Consider the following 22361-nt stretch of genomic DNA (forward strand, 5'->3'; position numbering starts at 1 on the left):
CTTCCTGCACGCCTTGGACACTATCAAAAGTTACCCGCTGAAGTGCCGGTTAGGGGGCCTCAGGAAACTCTCAGGCAGACAAGAGAGGCCACTTCCGGTCAACTGAGAGAGCCCCAGAACAAACCTTGCCTCCAATACCCAGGCGCGAGGAGTGCTTTCAAATCTGCACCTCGATCTGGTTCTCAATTTTTCATCCCTATTTTTAACATGGGTTGAATTCAAACCTTTGCTCCTGCAGTGTTTGAAATCTGGTTCTCGGTCAAATGGCTGCGGCCTCGCTGTAGTTAATCCCTCGCCTAGATCTTCACGTCCCCTTGAATCAGACCCTGGGCAGCCCCTCTGCTCTGTCTGTGCCTAGACTTTGAATTCCGCACGACTTCTCAATACAGTTCAGTGATGCTGAGATGATGCAAGCTGTTCCTTGGCACTGCCAACTCAGAGACTCTACCTGGACTTTAGTAACGAGTTCCCCAGACAATTGTAGCCTTTGTGCTGTTGGAAAATGACATGGGTTTCAATGAGGTTATTTTTTTTCTTTGTTGTTAGTTTGTTTTCAATTAACTGTGGAAAAAATTGCACAGGCTGAGGCGTCAGAGCATCCTCACACACAAAAGCACAGAAATGTGGGGCTGGACGGGGCCTCAACAGGTCATCTAGTGCAGCCCTGCACTGAGACAGGACCAAATGAATCCAGGCCCTCCCTAACAGGTGTTTGTCATCTGTTCTTAAAAACCTTCGGTGACAGGGATTGGACAACCTGCCTTGGAGCCCGTTCCAGAGCTTAACTACCCTGAGAGTTAGAAAGGTTTTCCTAATATCTAACCGTACTGCAGATTAATCCCATTACTTCTTGTCCTGCCTTCAGTGACCATGGAGACAATTGATCACCATCCTCTTTATAACAGCCTTTACCATCGTTAAAGACACTTCTCAGGTCCCCCCTCTGTCTTTTTTTCTTTTTGTATGACTAAACATATCCAGTTTTTTCAACTTTTTCTCATAGTTGAGATTTTCTCCCATTTGTCCATATCTTTCCTAAAGAGCAGTGCCCAGCTGAGGCCTCACCACTGCCAAGCAGAGTGAGACAATTACCTCTCGTGTCTTACATACAACACTCCTGTTAATACACCCCAGAATGATATTAGCCTCTCTCACAACTGCATCATGTTGTTGACTTACTCAGTTTGTCAACCAATGGAACCCCCAGTTCCTTTTCAGCAGTACGACCACCCAGCCCAGTGGCTCTCAAACTATTTTTTTTTTTTTACCGATGACCCCTTTTACATAGGAACTCTCTGAGTGTGACCCCCCCTATAAATTAAAAACACTTTTATATGTATTTAACACCATTATAAATGCTGGCAGCAAAGTGGGATTTGGGGTGGAGGTTGACAGCTCGCAACCCCCCATGTAATAACCTCACGACCCCCTGTTTGAGAACACCTGACCTAGCCAGTTTTTCCCCTTTTGCACTTGTTTTATCAAATTTCAACTTGCTAACGTCAGACTGATTCTCCCATTTGTCGAGGCCATTTTGAGTTGAGTTCTAATGCTGTTCTCCAACGTGCTTGCAACCCCTGCCAGCCGGGTGCCATTCACAGATTTTATAAGCACACTCTACTCCATTGTCCAAGCCACTAATGAAAATACTGAATAGTACCAGCCCCAGGACTGATCCCTGTGGGACCCCACTACACACAGTCTCCCAGTTTAACAGCAAACCAATAAGAACTACTCTTTGAATACGGTTCGTCAGCCAGTTGTGCACCCACCTTCTACTAATTGCATCTAGACCACATTTCCCTAATTTGCTTATGAGGCCGTCATGTGGGACGGTGTTTAAAGCCTCACTAAAGTCAAGGGGGAAGGAGCACATGCTTCTCTTTACGCAGGTGAGTAGCCTAATCAGCGGGACTATTTCCCTGCATATGTCCTAAGAGACCTGGACGGTCTTGTGTTCACTCCCCATGCTGGGAGGCACAGAACAATGCAACACAGCCAGGTCATTGCAGCCACAGGACTGCTGAGCTGTCACCTTATAGGTGACATGCAGCTATTTTCCCCCATTTGGCATGTCCTAGTTCATCTCATCTCCAGGGTATCTCCTCAGTATCTAAGGCCTGACTATGGTGGAATAATATCGAGGTCCAGAACAAAACAGTCAGAAATCTCTCCTTGTGATGCCTGGGAGCTGCAGGGGCACAGCACCTGGCGCAGCCAAGCCATATAGGCTTTGAGGAGACAAGCATGTGGTGACAACACAGACTTCTCGGGGATATTCGGTTACATGAGCAAAAGCAGAATTGGGGCCTGAGCCTTTAACAGAAACCACCAGGGTCATTCCGTGGGGAGACCATGGCCAGATCCAGTGGAAAGACTCCCCTGACTTCAGTGGGCTTTAGATCAGTTAGGATCAAGGTCTTGGTACCCAAGCAAGCAGCCCTGCACCATGAACATAGACTCCCTGTCATAAACAGATAGCTAAGGGTTAATGTCTCTTTCACCTGGAAAGGAGTAACCTGAAACACCTGACCAGAGGACCAATCAGGAAACAAGACTTTTTCAAATCTGGGTGGAGGGAAGTTTTGGGTGTGAGTTCTTTGTCCTTTTGTCTTGTGTCTGACCCCCTCGGCTCTGAGAGTGATCTTTCTGTATCCTGGCTTTCTAATCTTCTGTTTCCAACTTGTAAGTACAAAAATAGTAAGACAATAAGGTTTATATTGTTTTCTTTTGTATTTACATGTGTGTAGTTGCTGGAATGTTTTGAATTATATTCTTTTTGAATAAGGCTGTTTATTCATTTTTCTTTTAAGCAATTGACCCTGTATTTGTCACCTTAATACAGAGAGACCATTTTTATGTCCTTTTCTTTCTTTTTTTATATAAAGCCTTCTTTTTAAGACTTGGAGTTTTTTCTTTAGTGGGGACTCCAGGGAATTGAGTCTGCAGCTCACCAGGGAATTGGTGGGAGGAAGAAGTCAGGGGGGGAAGTCTCTTTGTGTTAGATTTACTAGCCTGACTTTGCATACCCTCTGGGTGAGGGGGGAAGTACTTGTGTTTCCAGGACTGGAAACAGGGAGGGTGGAATCCCTCTGTTTAGATTCACGGAGCTTGCTTCTGTATCTCTCTCCAGGAACCCGGGGAGGGAACACCCGGAGGGGGAAATGGAAATGGTTTATTCCCCTTTGTTGTGAGACTCAAGGAATCTGAGTCTGGGGGTCCCCCAGGGAAGGTTTTGGGGAGATCACAGTGCGCGAGGCACTGTATAGATTCCTGGCTGGTGGCAGCTTTACCAGGTCCAAGCTGGTAACTAAGCTTGGAGGTTTTCATGCTAACACCCATATTTTGGATGCTAAGGTCCAGATCTGGGAAAAATGTTATGACACTCCCATCCTAGGAACCCTCCTTTTCCAGCACTCCCTGTACTTTTAATGCACATTCAGTTCACTGACTGCTGTTTCCTTCCATCTGCAGGACACAGACTCTGAGCAGCCCCTGAACAGGAGAGGTAATGGCCTTAGGATCTCAGGCGTGGTTGTAAGTGTTGCTAACCGTGCTCGGCTGTGCTCCAAGACCATGTGCTCATGAGCTGCTCTCTGTGTTGCAGGTCCTTCTCCGGCACGCAAACCCCCGACTGGGACACAAAACTTCAAGCGATTTGGCCTCCCGCTCATTGCCACCGTCCTGAGCATGGCCACCATCATTGTAATTGCCTTCCTAAGTAAGGTCCCTTCTCTCCTGTCCCACTTGCATGCTGGGAGCTCGCACAGCAGCCGCACTTCCCTCTTGCTCTACACTCCACCAGGTGCCCTAGCAGTCTTGGCCAGAGCATGCCTGACAAGGCCCTGCAGTGATCGTGCCTGAGGCTACAGCCTTTCCCCTGCAGAAACAGGACCTCACACCTGCTGAGGCCAGTATGATTTGGGGAGAAACAGGGCGAGATGCAAACTTCAGATCCAGATCCCAGCCCCATCCCAAAGCCTGGGGCTGTTGGAATCCAGGGTTTGGGGGGAGCGGCGACTCTGTCCTCAGGGGTCTCATCCTAATGCCGCCTTTGGGCCAGGTTGTGTCTGACTCCAATGTTTACGCAGAAGTTGGGGGGCAAACTGCAAGGAGCCTTTGCCTCCTATGGGAGGGTGTATTGAGGACCGCTGGAATTTTGCAAGCTGCTGCTTTAAGAGTGGAGGGTGGGGGTTCCCTGGTCCTGCTTGCAGGCTCTGGGGCTCTGTAGTAATGCTTGCAAGTGGAGTCAGTCCGCCAGGCTGAAAACAGACAGCTTAAAGCACAATGGGGTCTCTCATTGCCCGAGGAAGAGCCTGTTTTCGAGCTCTTGTTCTCAATATTAAGAAATCAAATTGTGTTACATTGCAAGCTTCCAGCGAGAGATCTCATCTCTGTGTGCATATGCCATGAACATAACTCTGTGCAGAAGCCAGGCACAACTAGGCATAGCTCGCTCCCTGCTACTGTGCCCAGGGCAATGGGAATGGTGCAGGGTTAAGCTTAGCCCCACTGCGCTGGCCAGCTGAGTTAGCTGGATGGGTAGGGGGCACCTCTATATGCTGGTGCAGAGACATGCTACCTCTCTGTGTCACGGAGGCACTGTGCATCTAAAACACACACCCCCTCCTGGTATCCACCTGGCCCCTAGAGCTCTTGAGTGTGTCCCCAGCATCCTTACATAGCTTGAAAAGCTCAGCGCATGGCTTACACCAGACCTGAATCTGCACTGGGAGAGCATGCATGGAAAGCTTCCCCCCCACTCACAGACCTGCAGAGTGGGTGCTGCCAAACCCCTTGCTCTCAGGAGAAGCCATTTGCAACAAAGATTTAAACCCACCCCCCCAATGTTCCCTAGCAGACATAAGACAAACATCACAGACCAAGTTGGACTCTGTCCCTTTCCCCTCTAGTCAAGGCAACTCTAGAACACTACTACTTCCTCTGCGGTAAGACAGTCAAGTTCATCCCCCTGCAGCAGCAGTGTAATGGGCAGGACGATTGTTCCTGGGGAGAGGACGAGGAGAACTGTGTGCAGCGGGTCCCAGAAGGCCCACTCGTGGAAGGTGAGTTGTGGATGTTAAGCCAGCAATGCCAGGTTGTGCAGGGGTCAGGGGGCTGAAAGCAGCATTCAGAAATCACTGATCAGGGCCAATGGCTGTACCAGGGATTAGCATGCACCAGATGCTGCTTATGGGCCAAACTGCAGCCACCTGGAGAGGAGCCTGCAATGCAGCTGACTCTCTCTGTTTCTCCCTAGTCCGCATTTCCCAAGACAGAGCCACCTTGCAGGTGCTAAACAAAGAGACTGGAGCCTGGTTCTGGGCATGTCATGATAACTTTCATATGACCCTGGCAAAAGCAGCTTGCAAGCAAATGGGCTACAGCAGGTACCTGCCTTCCATCTCACTCCTCCTGCTCTCTGCTCATCCCTTTCCCTCTCATTGGTATGGAGCTCACTGCCTCTTAAATAAAACCTTTCCTGAGGGGATATTTGAAATAACTATTAATACTCATTAGCATGCAAAGCTCTGGCCCAGTGTCTTATCTCTGCAGAGTAGGGATAGCCCAGGTGTCCCATTCACTGCCCCTGTAGACATGAGAGGGAGCTCAGTCTCTGGGGCCCATTCAGTCCTTCTTCTCTGCTGAGGCTGTGCATGGCTTTGGAGATGCAGGCACCTAGACAAACTCCTAGTAGCCCTGCCCGACTGTGGCATTGGCCTCAGCTTTCTCTCTTCTCCAGGATCTGACTCCATATAGTCTCATGCACCCAGCGCAATCACCCTCAGGTCTCCTCTGCTGGGCTTCCATTTATCAACTTAAACAGCACAGAAGCACACATAGCCTTATGTCCTTGCAGCTATCTCCCTGCAACCCTTCCAGGGGTTACACAGTCACCCTCAGATCAGGGTTTCTCTACATCTCCCTAGCCAGCTCTGCCACTAGTCTTGCTCCTGAGGTCCTCTCCCTGATCTCTTAGCCATTGCTATTCTACCCAACACCCCGAACCCAGCACCTTCCTACTTCTCTTTTTTCTGAGAAAGTGCCAGGCTCTGCCTTTTATAGCCTGCCTTGCTCATATGATCAGTCACATGATCTCAGAGTGCTAGTCCCTCCCCCAGTATTCCCAGCTGTAAAGGATTGAGGGCACAAACAGCTGGGCCGGTCTGTGTTACAAACACTCTGATATTCCCACAGTTATTTCAGGCAGGGCTCCAAGCTGCCATCCAGGGGTTCTGGGTGTTGCTGACCACCAACCAGAGCCAGATCTGGAAGAACAAGCCAGCTGTGAAAGGCTGTCTCCTCTCTCTAGCCTGCACCAGTTCTTTTCAGTGAACAGAGCTGAGCTAATACTGCATGGCTAATTAAAGCCAGGATTTTCCAAGGAACCTGGCCAACCCTGAGCATCCAAAAATCATGAGATTGGCTAAAAAGCATGAGTTTAAAAAAAATACATTGGGCTGTGTTGGAGGGGTTGGGTTTTTGTTTGTGTTTTCCTCCTTCTGGTGTTGGAGCATTTAAGGTTCAAGTTTGTAAATGTTTCTCCATGATCACGGGGGCTAGAAACTTGCTTCTTTAAAAAATAAAAGTGAGGATTCTCACCTAATCCCTGACTCAGGGAGCTGGGGCTTAAGCAAAATACCAACTAGGGTGAGAACTGGCAAACGATTGTAGGCAACTAACTCCCTTAGGTTTCTTTGAAAATCCCAGCCTGATTGTTTTCACACTGCATCTTCCCCAGACCCAGAGTCCTTTCCACTCAACCAGCAGCTGATGCATATTACTAGCAGGTGGGCATGTAAAGTGCCATCAGCAGGGGAGCCTAACAAATCAACACACCCTCCAGGAATCCCACTGGGCATGAAACCTGAGCAGGCTTTCAATTCCTGACACAAATGGAAAGGAAAGGAAAGGATAAAACACACACCCTCCAGACTCCCACGGTCTCCTTTCTGAGATGCATTTGCTGCAGGGACCAGCAAGAAGGGTGTCCATCTGCAATGCTTATTTTAACAAGAAAGGCACCCTTTGTTCCTCAGCCATACTGGTTCCACCATTTGGAACAGCCTCCACCCTGCAGGAAGGGAGCTGGCACTGGCCTGCTGAGTTTGCACTTTGCAAGTGACCAGGACCGCCCGGGAGGGAGGGGCAAGTGGGGCAATTTGCCCCAGGCTCCACAGGGGCCCCCATGAGAATATAGTATTCTATAGTATTGCAACTTTTTTTTACAGAAAGGGCACCCGAAATTGCTTTGCCCCAGGCCCCCTGAATCCTATGGGCAGCCCTGCAAGTGACACTCTAGGATTCTGTGGTCATTTGGGGCGAGCAGCGGGTTTGGGGTCTCCCCTTCGCTGTGGCCATTCGGGTTGTTTTTCTCTTTCCATTCCTGTTTTTCTTTGCCGCCTTCTTGCGTCTTTCTCTCCTTCACCCTCTTTTCACTGGTCCTTTCTCCTGGGGCTCATGTTGTACATCCACAGCGTGTGCCCTGAAGCGAGGCCGGACGTGCTCTGGCACGGTACAGAGAAGAACCTGCCCTTCCCCTACCCCAAGATGATCCGAGCCGAGGGAGGTTCAGTGGGAGCAGCATCTGTCCATTGTACGGTGCAGCAGCTTTCTCCCTGGGTGTTGTACTTCCTGGGCAGCTGGCCCAGACTCAGTCCCTCTGCCCATGAGGGACCACTTTCTCCTTGCAGGGACCACTCGTGGGCTCAGTGTGTGAGCTCCTGTCTCCTCACAAACCCACTGGGCCAGGATCCCCAGCTTTGCCCAACTGAGGGCAGCAGGCACTTTGCCAGGAGCCACAATGCAGTATGAATTGAGGCAGGTTGCCTGGCCACCCCAAACTATAACAGGGAAATGTCATGTCCCACTATGCAATGCTCCATCACTGGCCGGGCAGCAGGGAGGTCCTAGCGTCTCTGCCACTCAGCTTGGATGGATACAGGCACAGGCCGGCATGGGCTCTGCTGCCACTGGCTGTGCTGCTGGGATGGGGCCACTTGATCGAACACTGTCTGTATTTTCCAGCGTCCCCACGTTCAGCGCAGTGGACATTGCAGACACACAGGGCCTGCCCATCAGGGAGGTCACACTGAACAATGGGGTCCTCCGAGGGCAAGACTCCGGCAGGTGAGTGGAAAAGCAACCAGTAGGTGATCTGCAGAATGGATTAATTTGGCTGTTTCAGTGCATCTTGTGGAGAACGGCTGCTGCGATCAGCAGAGCTCACTCCTGGGCTGAGAGCAGAGCAGCAACGATTCTTAGTCTTAGCGCTTAGACAGCATTTCCTTGCTCATCGCACGTTATAGGCAATATTACTGCTCTGCTCCTCAGCATGGGAAGCAGCTCTGTGCCACTCTCCCCATGCTACAGTTGAGAAACTGAGGCACATGATTGTCTAAGCCACAGAGGGGCTCAGTATCAGAAATGAAGCCCAGGATGTGTTCCTGGCACCCAACCCTGTGCTCAGACCACCCCTTTCTCCATGAGATTTATAGAGGTTTGTTAGCTGGTGCCCCTGTGATTCAACACTGCTGGCTGGCACCCATTGCTGATGGTTCCCATGGTAGCCCCCAACATGACAGCTGACTGACCAACTCCCCACCAGCCGACAGCCTGTGCTCTGTTAGGGATGCTGACCTATAAGCAGGCCCCAAAGTGCTACTGAAATCCCTTGGAGCTGGGGACAGAGATGTTCTCTTGCTGGGAACAAGGTTTAATCGTGATCAGCTCCCAATCTGCCATGGTTCACGCTGACTTGTCAGCAATGGGTCAGTAACTGAGGGCCTCGCTGCTGTGTGTGGACACCACTACGCTGGGAGCTGCTGAACCTGCGCGGGCTCAGAGCCACACAGCCCCAGACGCTGTTCCAATGGGACAGGGTTTCTGTCCCTGAGCAGGACCTTTCTGCCAGGCAGTGCCTTGTGAGGTGCAGCTGGCCCTGGCTGCCCATTGACACACCCTGGTGGGGGCCGTGTTAGGAACACAGCTACACCTTGCCAAACCAGAGGAACGTATAAGCCACTTGCTTGGGGCGGCCTGGTGGGGAAGCCTCTGACCCCAGCCTCTCCTCCCCTCCTGAGAGCAGGGCCAGGCACGGATTAGTGCCAGGGCCAGTGAGGGTGGGGAAGCCGGTACAGATTACCGGGGCCCGGCAGTCCAGAAGGGGGCCCAGGGCCCGGCTTCCTGGGCCCTGTTTAGCCAGTCCACCCTTGCTGGGGGGCCCGAACCCGCTCTCGGCGGCCCTGTTAGTGCACAAGGGGACACTGCTCAGCTTTGTACAGTGACCTCCCCAGGGCCTGGGCCCAGGCCCAAGCCAGCTGCTGACCCACTGTCAGCCCAGCCCCTGCAGAGCTTATCGTCTCTGTGGTGGCCAATGCAGAGTTTGTCACAAGGTGCCAGTTGAAGCGCTGTTGGCCTGGCTCAGAAACACGGCCAATCAGGAACCCAGAACAGTCAGCGCTGCCACTTCACTCCTCCGAGCAAACCCCCTGGGTTTGAGGAGGCTCCTCTCAGACGTAATGTGGGGGTCGGTCCACAGGCCGAAGGGCTGATTTCAAGGTAACTGCGTACTAACCAATGCAATGTGCAAACCCCATAGCTCACGGGCAGAGACGTGCTGTGAGAGATGTAGCAGTTAACGTGCCATTTTCCTGTTCCAGGCAGTGCCTCTCTGGATCCATCGTTTCACTCACATGTGCCAGTAAGTGTGATTCTGTTATTAACACTAATAATAGAATCTCAGGGTTGGAAGGGACCTCAGAAGGTATCTAGTCCAACCCCCTGCTCAAAGCAGGACCAATCCCAATTAAATCATTCCAGCCAGGGCTTTGTTAAGCCTGACCTTAAAAACTTCTAAGGAAAGAGATTCCACCACCTCCCTAGGGAACCCATTCCAGTGCTTCACCACCCTGCTAGTGAAATAGTGTTTCCTAATATCCAACCTAGACCTCCCCCACTGCAACTTGAGACCATTGCTCCTTGTTCTGTCATCAGGTACCACTGAGAACAGCCGAGCTCCATCATCTTTGGAACCCCCCTTCAGGTAGCTGAAGGCTACTATCAAATCCCCCCTCCCCCTTCTCTTCTGCAGACTAAATAACTCCAGTTAGCTCAGCCAATCTTTGTAAGTCATGTGCCCCAACCCCCCGATCATTTTCGTTCTCCTCTGCTGGACTCTCTCCAATTTGTCCACATCCCTTCTGTAGTGGGGGGACCGAAACCGGACACAATACTCCGGATGTGGCCTCACCAGTGCCGAATAGAGGGGAATGATCACTTCCCTTGATCCGCTGGCAATGCTCCTACTAATGCAGAGAGCAGCAGCAGGTTTGACAAATCCTGGCACCATTTTACCTAGTCTTTACTTGGGCCGACTCCAACCTGACATACTCAGGAGCGCAGGATTTGGCTCATGGAGTTTAATGTGGACAGATGTGATACAAGGTATGGATCTAATACAAGCACGGAGCTGCCGGAGCTGGCAGTTATGGAGCAGTGGAAGGAAGTGCAGCTGGTCTGTGCCATTCTTATGTCACGAGGTTTGACACGGGGCACTGATTCAAATCCAGCCCAGGGCAGTAGTGACTTAGAGCTGTCATCATTTCAGTCCTTATCTGTACTAGAAAAGTTGGCTTAAGAGCAATGATTTAAAATCTATCCAGCTAAAGCAGTGCAAAAACTAATGTAGACGCACTTATGGCGTAACCCCTACTTACACTAAAGTTAGCTAGTGCAGGTGAATTATCTAATTAATTATGCTAAGCCAATTAAGGTTTACAGTTTGAATGGGAAGGCAATAAATGAATTGATTTAAGCAAGTGTGGCAAAATTCTAAAGAGAGCTACAGTCTATGATATACATATAAGACCTGCAGTGTCAATGGAAAGCAATACACACAAACACACATATACGTATATGTTCTTTACCAGCCCTCTGGCTCCTAAGAATACAGTCTGCACAGACAGGTCTGGAACCTGCATTTTCCCCCCACAAGGCACGTTCTCAGGCAGTGCCAGGGGGCGGGGGGAGTCATTCTCCCACGTGCTGAGCTAAGATGTTGATTTGTTATCTCTTACCCTTGGATGCAGCCTGCGGACAAAGTGTGAGGTCTCCACGTGTGGTTGGTGGGGGCCAGGCCAGGATCCACTCTTGGCCATGGCAGGTCAGCTTACAGCACAAAACCCAGCACCTCTGTGGAGGCAGCATCATTGACCCGAGGTGGATTCTCACAGCAGCACATTGCTTCAGGTGAGTCACCCAGTGGGGGACTCACATTAACCGCGGACACAAGCTGAGACTACAAACTGGAGATTAAGTGTATAAATACTGGGGAAGCCAGGGCTGCTTTCAGGAGCTGAGGGCTCGAGCTGCTTGGAAATGGCATTTTACATTCTGTGAAATGTTTTGATGAAAATGAAAAAAAAAATCATATTCATTTTTTAAAATTGTGATGGGGGGTAATTACTGAAAAATTGAATAAACCAAATGTTTTTGGTTTTCAGTTGTGAAAAAAACAAAACAAAAAAGCAGTTTGGGATTTGTTTGTGAAAGCCTCAACATTTCCGCAATCGAGAAATTTTCTCACAAAACCTTCCAGTTAGTCAAAAAGCCATTTCACGTCAACAAGCTCTGCTGAGTGCCCATAACTCCAGCGGCAGTCAGGGGAGTGGGAAGTGCTGGGCAGCTCAGCCAGCCTGGCTGCCTGGCTATATACACACTGCAAGCTGATTTCCCTGCCCTCTGTGCTGTCATTTACCCCAGCGCAGAGCACATGTAAAGTACAGCCAACCTTTAACTCCTGCCAGGAACTGGAATTCCCTCGTCTTTAAGCAATTTCTTTTACTATTTCAAAATTAAACTCTGGTTAGGTGCTTGTATCTTTCAGGGCTCTCTTCGCTTCTTGTGCCTTGTCCGGTCTGTAATGCAACAATAGTTTGGAAAGAAAACATATAAAATTCCTTATAGTTCCTCTAATCTTAGTGGACCTAGTCTGTATATTCTGTGATTATATCTAATGCCTTTCATTTCACATTCTTCAAGGCATATGGTAATAATGAGCCATTATTGTGAAGGAACAAGACAGATTATTCATACAGGGAGTGACAGTGCCTTTGAGCCATAAAGCAAACAAATGGGCAGCTTCAGTGTTCAGATGAAAGCTAGTTTGTTTGGATTTCTTGGAGCATCCAGAAGTTTGACCTCTGGAACATTTTGTATTCTGGATCTCGCAGCAAGTTATTGCTTAGACAGTTCACTTGAATCCCCTCTCCTTCATCCCAATCTATCCCCAAACTCCAGCACTTAAGCCGCTGTAGCCAGACAATGATGTGGGAATTCTAGACACATGCACAACTTGAAAGGTTCCTGCCTAAACAATCATTTGAAGAGTTTGTTAAGCAGGGGAACTTATATTTTTGAGTGCATTTCAACCTCAGTTTATCTGAGATGCTTTAGTCAACATCTCATGCTTTGAGTTGTGCATGTTGATCTTCCCATTGTCCTTAGTTCCTTTAGGAAGGAACTAACATCAGGAATAAGTGAAGATTACACTGCCTCCAGCCAGGATTTTAGCAGTTGTACCATGTGGGTCCCAGGAGATTGGAGAGACCAGGTGGGTGAGGTAATATCTTTTATTGGACCAACTTCTGTTGGTGAGAGACAAGTTTTGAGTTACACAGAACAATTCTGCATGTCATGAAGGGTGATTCGTTGCTTCCTGACTAAGGGGCAGAGAGGGAGCTATAGTTCTTATTACCAATACATATTCAAGGCGTATTTGACCTCTATACATCTCACATGAGCACCTATCATTATGGAGAAGTCAAGGAAGGAAAAGAGCCACTAACCATTCGCTGAATTTGTGCATAGGAATAACCTGGCCCTTCAGAACTGGCGAGTGAAAGCAGGATCTGAAATCCTCTCCAACTTCAACACTATCCCCGTAGAAAAGATCTTCATCACTGACAGTAGTTATATGTTTCCTAAAGATAATGACATCGCCCTGGTAAAGCTGACGTCTCCCTTAAGTATTTCAGGTGAGCGAGAGTCTACTCTCTAAACTCACTTTCCGAAACTTCTTTGAAATAAGCACCCCACATAAATACCTTGGCATCCATTGCCTATGGCTTTGTCTAAATGCGCGATAGGGCCGGATCCTCTGCTTTGGAAAAGTGGGGAGTGCATGACATGGGACAGGCACAAGTCAAAGGCTCTGAGGACACGTGAAGGAGATTGATAAGTCCATCTGGGACTGCGTGAAACACTAGTGTGTGAATGGTGCCATTAGTAATTCAACGTGTGTGACATAACAAGTTGCAATGGTTGTGCCTGGCTCAGCCCATGAGTGTGCCTGACTGGCCAGACAAATGTGTGAGTGTGAATGTGCCTGACCTGCCAGAACTCAACAGAACACACTCACTTCTGCCCCGGTGCACACTGCATTAGGCCTGTCAAGCGGCTGTGTAAAACCCACTCTGATCATTCTGGCATGAGAAGATGATCCATCTCTAGTGCCTGGGCAGCCAGGCAATCCTTTCTCCACAAGCCTAGAATTGAAACCCTCTCTCCTGATTCTGTCGTTCATATTCTCTCCCTTCCAGACACAGTTAAGCCAATCTGTCTGCCTTTTTTTGATGAGCCACTGCCCCCTAACGCCCCCCTGTGGGTGACAGGCTGGGGCTACACACAGCAGGATGGTGAGTTCAGTAGGTTAGTTCTCTACCACGCAGAACTGAAAACTGCTCTTTAACCCTGGTGCTCAGAGAGGCAGGGTGGAAGCTCTCATTTGTGTGTCTTTTCTTGAGGTACATTGTCCAAGTCTCTGCAGCAGGCCCAGATCAAACTGATTGACAGCAACACCTGCAATGCTCTCGACGCCTACCAGGGGGACGTCTCAGATAAGATGCTATGTGCAGGTCTTATGGAAGGTGGTGTCGATACCTGCCAGGTGAGTACCTTTCTCCCCTTCCAAAATGTGTTCTTCTCACCCGAGGTGGAAGCTCAGGTGTAACTCCTGCGTGCTCATTCCTGCAGTCCCTCTGAAGAGGAGCAGGGTGGAGCCCTGAATAACATTCCTCTAATTCCAGGTGCGTTCGGGGTCCTTGCTAGCCTGGGGGACTGGGCCACAGTCACTGGATGTTGTGGGGGCAGAAGGGAGGCTGGGCCAAGATTCTGAATGAGTCTGATTTTCAGAGAGCAACTGAGCACCTGCCCCCTGAAAATCAGGCCCCCCGCAGCTCACTGGTCATTTCTGATGCTCTGGCTCCAGGGCCCTTGGGCTTATGGTAAGGCCACACTGCGTGCATACGGGCTTGAGCTCTGCTTCCTCCATAGCCACTGATGTCTGGAGAGGCACAGGGGATGGGGAACAGCAGGGTTCCCTGTAATGCCTGCTTGTGTGTGTCCCTCCCAGGGAGACAGCGGTGGCCCCTTGATGTACAATCCAGGGCACTGGCAGGTGGTGGGGATTGTCAGCTGGGGACATGGCTGTGGCGGACGAAGCACTCCTGGCGTCTACACCAAAGTTCAGGCCTATCTCAACTGGATCTACACTGTCCAGAAGGTCAGCGTCCTTCTCTCTGAAACCTGACACTGATCATGAGCAGATTCCTCCCTGCTCCAGGGCTGGCAAGGGTCAGGGCTGGCAGCTTGTGCCACCCCTATGCTGTGAATGCCAGAGGCCAGCTGAGCTCCTGGCATGGCCGATGGCAGCCCTGTGACCTGCCCTGCACTGTTACTGCCACAGCACAGAATGGCCATGCCCACCAGAACACTCACTGCCCCAGGGCCTGGTGGGGTTTGCATACTGCACCATGGCTGGGACAGACGTAGCAAGAGTCCATGGAGCATCTGGATTGCACAGAAGCAGAACTACATTGATGGGGGCTTGCTAGGGCTTCTCAGGGTTTAGTTCACCGGAAAAAACAAACAAACATACGTTGCTCCTGGACGCCGAGCTAATCAAAAATCTGAAGTGTTTGCTGCTCCTAGGCTTCCTCAGCATGACGAGTGCCACTAAGCAGGCAATCTGGCTTCAAGCCCTGACCCTCAGCAGTAGGATCTGAGACGGGGTGGGCAAACTATGGCCCGTGGGCCGCTTCCAGCCCATCAGACATTTTTATCTGGCCCTCAAGCTCCGGCCAGGGAGCAGGGTCAGGGTCTTGCCCCTGCTCCATCCGCCCAGTGTTCTCCAACCCCTGACTCACAATTCCCTTGATGGGCACCATCTTCCGGCATGCGCAAAGTCACACTGCACAGGCATGGTTTCCAGGATCGGAATCACCCCCTATGCGGCAGCCCCCCACTGCACAGCAGCCACCCCGTAAGCAGCAGCACGCCCAGTCCCTTGCTGGTCTTCTACAGCCCCACTCTCAAGATCCTTGAAAACGCCCAAGGGCTGCCCCTGTCCCTGCTAGGTGCCTCCACCCGTGGCAGTGCATGGTATGGTCACCTTGCTGTCATTGCCTCCAGGGACCCTAGGAGTCCCCAGTACTGCCCATGGAGAGCCCCTCCCACCCCCCCATGTGTTCCTCCTCCCCACACCTCAGTAACATCCCTTATAGAACCCCCTCATGCTATACCCTATAGAGTCCCCCTCCCCCACTGGGCATTCATGGCCCACCATACAATTTCCATACCCAGATGCAGTTCTTGGGCCAAAAAGTCCCCCCACACACACACACTCAGAGGGGCACATGGTGCTGGTGCTGCAATGCCTGCTCGCTAATCAACAGGGCCATGACATTGCTAGCTGCACGCGTGAGCTCAGCTGAACGGAGCTGATGTGCATTTCTGCTCTTCCTGGCAGAGGAGACTCTCGCTAGCTAAAGCTCCCTAGCGAGGACAGGGCTGGTGATGCAGAGGGGTAGACGGGGCCTTTGGGAAGGCTTGATTCTAGTTCTAGATGAGCTTTTTGTTGCCCAGGCTCTGGGCCCTGGAGGCACCTACCCAGCCTGTGGGGAACTGCCCCTACAGCAGCTGGAGGGAACTGGGGACTGAAGGGGTGAATGGAAGCAGGTAGGCCAGGAGTATTATGGGGCATGTTCCACCCTCATGCCTGGCTGTGTTTTGGTTTCCTTGGGAACTGAACTGACATCTGAGGCTAGAGTCTGGTTCAATGTTTATTCCTGCGTTTTTGTGGTGCCGATTTTAATTTCTTGTGTGTCTCACCTTCCAGTCAGACCTCTGAGGACTCCCGCAGCGGCAGTTCCCGTCACGGCCGCTGCGTTAGAACACCTGGCTGCCCTGGTTCTGAGACCTGCTGGGAAACTAGCTTCCAGTCATTCCACCTGGGACCTGCACATCCCTGGGCTCACGTTCTGAAGGCCCAGCACCAGGCTACGATTCAGCAGTGGCTCGGGACCCCAGGAGTGGTTAAAAGGGAGCTACAAGCAGAGGCCCCCATCACATCCAAGGAATTTGCCTGGCTCAGAGCAGCTCCCTGGAGAGGATGAGGTATTGCTCTCTACAGCCACGCTGGGCCAGGAAAGGTTGCTTGGATCCAAGCTGCTGTTTGCTCAGCCCAGTTCTACCCCATCACAGGGCTGGTGAAACAAGCAATGCCTTTCCCCTGTCGGCTGGTCTCGCCCTGGTTTATTCTTTTTAAGAAAAGACCTTTGCTAAAGGATGTAATCCCTATTCTTTGCTAGATCCAAACCTCTGATCCCAACAGAACTAGACTTTGAGGCCCATCCAGCACCACCAGTGGCCCAGGCCCATCTCCAGCCTCTTGGGCAGAAACCACTCTTTGTGGCCTACAGAATATGGAGGTTCTCTGACTCCTCTTTAAATCTCCACATTCTTAAACCAAGCCCCAGTGCTCAGCTGGGGAAAACGGGCTGCACTGCCACCTGCCAAACTTCTTTATTTGAAATAAGAACACACTATTTTGTACCCCACAGTGGATGATTTTCTGTTGGCAGAACAAGTGCTGTTCTGGGCTGTGGCTGCAGAGGGCTGTTTGCTGTGATTGTTATCGGAATAAGCAATTATATTTAGTTCAATATCAGCCTTAGGAGACACCAAGGCTTATGCTGAACCCTGTAATAACTACAGGTCCACAAACAATCTCATGCCTTGCACAGGAGACCAGCATGTACTAGTGAACTGAGTGTAGGAACTCCTGCCTTCAAACCGGAGTCTGCCACTTACCTCGTCAGGACAACAGAGATAACCAGAGCGCCTTTGGTGCAGCTCCGGGGGGTCAGCGCAGCGTAAAAGGGGTTGGAACAAGAGGACAATTGGCCGCATGAGAAATCTGAAATCTGACACAAACCGTTTGGTGACAATGATCCGCTGGGCTCTCGGGCCAAGACTCGGCACTTCTCCGTCCCGTGGTTGCTGCAATGAGCCTGAGAGGCAGAAACAAAGAGCAAGTCCCTCTCCAAGGTGCATGAGACACAAATCAACAGGCTGAAAGTGACGCTTCTGAGCAAAGCTGCAGGCTGGTGCCAGGGGCTCAGAGACTGAACCCATGGGGAAGGAGGGAGGGAGGAAAGACACAGAGCAAATTGTATTTCAGGAAAGAATTCCAAGCAAGTGGGCTGGAGAGCAAGAGTGCAACGCCAGAGGCAGCATATAACTGGACCCGCGGTGCTCTCCAGTGCCTCTGCTGCATGGGGTCCTGGTGAGCACTAGGGCCCAGGGACAGTTTGACAAATGCTGCAGCAGTTTAAAAGCAAAACCAGCAATCACACAGCGTCTCATTCATTAACGATTGTGCCCCAGTGAGTTTCCTCAGAGCACCCCCAAGTGGGAGCCACATGTGTCCTACTCCCAGCTCTGGCACAGGCTCCCTCATTGGCCTTGAACAAGTCATGTCACTGCTCTGTGCCTCAGTTTCCCATCTGAGAAATGGGGACAATATCTGCCTCTCTGGGGTGTCGGGAGGGAGAATCAGCTAGCACCTGTGAAGTGCCTGCAGTCCTCAGGGCAGCAGGTGTCATGGAAGTGCCACGTTTTCTCATCATTGCCTGCAAATCACACACCTGAGTCCATTTCAGGAGCCCAGGTTCCTGCAGGTGCTAGGTGGAGCGACTCACCCTTGGCTTTAGCAGCTAGGGGCTGGAGCCAGCCATCCTTCCCCTCGGTAAAGCTTGGCGCACACACAGCCCCAGGAACGGGGTTGCTGTGTCTGTCAAGCAGCATGTTCCCTGACCCCACTGGGGTCACAGATGGGACAAGTCCTGCCTCAAAAGGGAATCACTCATGTTCATTCTCTGCCCTTCTAGGCTCAAGCACTTCACACAGCCCGTACCCCCATGGCAGTGCAGCTCCTAGTACTGAGGCACGCCTAGGCACTGCCACAGGTCCCAGAGCACTGTGGGCCCAGTTCAGGCCTGGCATCCTACTCCAATGAAGTCAGAGGGGTTGCCCCAGGGAGGGATCTGGCCTCTTGTACCTGTTCTAGCCTGTACTAGCCCTCTGAGCTTTTTTAAATGCTGCATTTCCCATATCCTCTCAAAGCCACAGGCTTCCAAACACTAGTAGCCTCAGCCCCCGCTCTGTGCCTTCTGCAGGCCTCCAGCCCCACCATCAGCTCCTCCAGGCTCAGTGCAAGATCTTCAACAGCAAAGGCTTTCAGGCAGGCTCCTGAGTCCACAACAGAAGGGGTCCAAATTTCAGCGGGGTGAGACCCCAGCAGCTCCTCAAATCAGGCCACTAATTTCGGTGTCTACAGAACGATTTAGGAGCCTACTTTACATCTCCCATTTCTGAAAATCTGAGGCAGTCTCTCTCATCCAGGCCCCACTGCGGCTGCTGCCCCTTCTCCAAACTCCTAATCAGCCTGCTGCTGGTAGCTGGTGGGACTGGCTGCTCGAGAGGGGAACACCGCACCATGGGAAACACAGTAGCCAGGTGTCATTGCGTAGCAGAGAGAGGATAGATGACTAGCTCTTCAGAAGAAGAGAGATTTGGTGAACAGAGAGACCTGGTTCTGAGAACAGCCGGGAAAGGAAAAACAAAAATACCCTTTAAAAGTTCATTTGTGTTTAGGCAAATCCTAGTGGTTACAACGCTCTTGTTAACCCTCCGCTAATAATGATGATTCCTCTGAGATGCCAAGATTACTCTGACTTTGCCATTATTCCTGATTCCCATGGGAAAAGGGATGGGGGGAGAACAATCACGCTGATTCCGTTCCTCTCATGAACAAAGCTTTATTGTGCAGAAGTAATGAAGAAAATGCCTTGTGACATTCACTGGCAAACTGCATTAGTCTAGAGGGACACTGTCATCTTGAATGATCTTAAATGACTAATTTGTTTGGGCTTTTTTAAATCAACTTTCTGATCTATCCTTATTCTAATGAGGATCAGGCCTACTCACCTTCAACTTCATCAGGAGCGTGTCCAGCATTCTAATTAACCTGTTTCCCTTCTACACTTGCCCTTCTACAGCACTTTTCATCGCAGGATCTCAACGCAGCTTACATCATTAATTCTTACAACACCCCTTTAAAAGAGGGCAGCAGCAGATTCCCTGGTTTACAGAGCAGTGAAGAGACTTACCTTTGGTTACAGACTGAGGCAGTAAGGGCCAGGAACAGAACCCAGGAGTCCCAAGTCCAACTCCCCTGCTATGATCACCATTCAGTACCCTGGCTGGAATTCCATGTTCTTTCCTGCATAAAAGGAGAGCAAAGTAGCAGTTTTCCATTTATATCAGTCTTGTAAAATACAAAGTGCCTTCAATCTGCTCTGAATATGCTACCACACTGCTTCTGGCCCAGTGCTGGGCCTACGCTCAGGATCATCCTGCGACCTAATGCACTGAGCCACTCCACAGAGAATATTGCCACTCTAGGCTGCTGGCACGAGCCAGTGGCGGTAGCAGGAACAGAACCCAGGAGCCTGAACATGCAAGGCCCTGTATAATCCCTTGCCACACTTACCCCACCCGGCTATTGGGCACATAGTGACTGAGTGGCACATGCTCGGCTCCTTGTCGTCATGTCCTGTCCTCACTCGAGCACCTACAGCCAGGGGCTTAGCTATCACCAACTTTCACTGTCAGTGTCGCCTTCCAGTGAACTAGTCCTACCGCTGCTGCAGGCAACCCAGCGGGACCGGGGACAGCATGCCAAGGATGTCGCCTGGCATTGCCACTGCCAGGGCTGCTTGTGGCACCAACAGTTTCTTGTAGCCCCCAGGGAAGGTGATCGCTCCACCCCTCCCCATTCCCTTGGGTACCTGTATTGTTCCAAAGTGGCTGCGGTTTATTCAGAGCCAATTCTGACCTGGAGGGCAGAAGAGGAGAGAGAGAGACGTGTTTCTAAAGGCAGGATCCCCTCTCAGAGCCTGACGTAAAGCACTTCAAAATCAATAGCGTCTCCCAGTCTTCACTGGGCTTTGGGTCAGGCCACACCTTGTGTCACGGAGTGTGGGGGAGTCCGGCCCTGCACCCCTCTTCCTGGGACCCACAGTGACTCTCAGCCAGTCAGTAAAACAGAAGGTTTATTGGACAACAGGAACACAGGTTACAGCAGAGCTTGCAGGCACAGTCAGGACCCCTCCACCGAGTCCTTCTGGGCTTTCAGGGTGCTTGGATCCTAGCTAGGATACCCTGAATTCCGCCCACACAGCCCCAAGCCCAAACTCAAACTGCTTCCCTCCTGCCACTCCCTTCCTTTGTCCCCTTCCCGGGCAAAGGTGTTGACCTTTCCCCTCCCTTACCTAGCTCAGGTTACAGGCTCTGGCATCGTCCATCTCCTAAAGTCCTCCCCTGCTCTCCCACGCCCCACACAGACAGTCCCTACTGCATCACATCTCTCCCCCCTTCGAGACTGAACTGAGCGGGGTCACTCTGCCCAGTGACCTGGGGAAGTTCAGGGTCCCCTCTCCGGGACAACGCATCCGCTGTCAGGTTGGCACTTCCCTTCACATGGACCACGTCCATGTCATAGTCCTGCAGGAGCAGGCTCCACCTCAGGAGCTTGGCGTTGGCTCCTTTCATCTGGTGCAGCCAGGTCAGGGGAGAGTGGTCGGTGTACACGGTGAAGTGTCGCCCAAAGAGATATGGCTCTAGCTTCTTAAGGGCCCACACCATGGCCAGGCATTCCTTCTCGATGGCCGCGTAGCTTTGTTCCCGGGGTAGCAGCTTCTTACTCAGGTACACGATGGGGTGTCTCTCCCCCTTTTCATCCTCCTGCATTAACACCGCCCCCAGTCCCGTGTCTGAGGCATCGGTGAACACCATAAAGGGTTTGTCAAAATCTGGGTTTGCTAGAACTGGGTCGCTAACCAGAGCCTCCTTCAGTGCCCGGAAAGCCTCCTGGCACTGCTCAGTCCAGATCACCTTGTCTGGCTTCCCCTTTTTGCACAGTTCAGTGATGGGGCCGGCTATGGCACTGAAGTGGGGCACGAACCTTCGATAGTACCCCGCCATCCCAATAAAGGCCTGGACCTGCTTTTTGGTTTGGGGAGCAGGCCAGTCTCTGATCACCTCCACCTTGGCTGGTTCCGGCTTCAGGCAGCCGCTCCCCACCCGATGGCCCAGGTAAGATACTTCAGCCATCCCCACCTTGCACTTCTCAGCCTTTACTGTTAACCCAGCCTTTCGGAGTCGGTCCAGGACTTGTTTAACCTGGGACACGTGGTCCTCCCAGGTCTGGCTGAAGACGCAGATGTCATCAATATACGCCACGGCAAAACTCTCCATCCCCCTCAGTAGCTGATCCACCAGGCGCTGGAAGGTGGCCGGCGCTCCCTTGAGGCCGAAGGGCAGGGTCAAAAACTCATAGAGCCCCAGAGGGGTGATAAAGGCCGATTTCAGCCTGGCATCTGCGTCCAGCGGCACTTGCCAGTAGCCTTTGGTAAGATCCATAGTGGTGAGGTACCGTGCACCTCCCAGCTTGTCTAGGAGCTCGTCAGGCCTGGGCATAGGGTAGGCATCAGATACGGTGATGGCATTGAGCTTTCGATAGTCCACACAGAACCGGATTGACCCATCCTTCTTGGGAACCAGCACTACTGGCGAGGCCCAAGGGCTGGAAGACGGCTGGATCACCCCCAAAGCCAGCATGTCCCTGACCTCTCTTTCAAGATCCTGGGCAGTTTTACCAGTGACCCGAAAAGGGGAGCATCTTATAGGGGGGTGTGACCCGGTCTCCACCCGGTGGACAGTCAAATTAGTGCGTCCAGGCTGGTTGGAAAACAGCTGTCTGTACAGATGCAGCACCCCTCTGATCTCAGCGTGCTGGCCCGGGGTCAGCTGATCAGAGAGGGGAATCGCCTCCAGGGGGGAACCAGTTTTTGTCCCAGGGAATAGATCCACTAAGGGGTCATCTCCCTGCCCCTCCCAATGTCCACACACGGCCAACACCACATTCCCCCTGTCATAGTATGGTTTCATCATGTTCA

General features: G+C 51.4%; 1 protein-coding gene across 1 annotated transcript; it reads left to right on the forward strand.

Moving 5' to 3' along the window:
* The first annotated feature begins 1874 nt into the window (after positions 1–1874).
* On the forward strand, positions 1875–14590 carry TMPRSS4 (transmembrane serine protease 4). Its single transcript, XM_050921512.1, has 12 exons — positions 1875–1892; positions 3475–3508; positions 3608–3721; positions 4914–5066; positions 5261–5390; positions 8029–8130; positions 9663–9703; positions 11091–11250; positions 12871–13037; positions 13602–13697; positions 13806–13948; positions 14414–14590. Exons 1-12 carry the CDS (start codon positions 1875–1877, stop codon positions 14588–14590), a joined length of 1335 nt encoding a protein of 444 aa, XP_050777469.1.
* Positions 14591–22361: the final 7771 nt, after the last annotated feature.

The sequence above is a fragment of the Gopherus flavomarginatus genome, chromosome 13, assembly GCF_025201925.1.
Source record: "Gopherus flavomarginatus isolate rGopFla2 chromosome 13, rGopFla2.mat.asm, whole genome shotgun sequence".
Taxonomy (NCBI): domain Eukaryota; kingdom Metazoa; phylum Chordata; order Testudines; family Testudinidae; genus Gopherus; species Gopherus flavomarginatus.

Coding starts and splice junctions, on each gene's coding strand:
- TMPRSS4 (XM_050921512.1), top strand. Junction 3,509..3,607: donor GCAGCCCCTGAACAGGAGAG/GTAATGGCCTTA, acceptor TCTGTGTTGCAG/GTCCTTCTCCGGCACGCAAA. Junction 5,391..8,028: donor AAGCAAATGGGCTACAGCAG/GTACCTGCCTTC, acceptor TGTATTTTCCAG/CGTCCCCACGTTCAGCGCAG.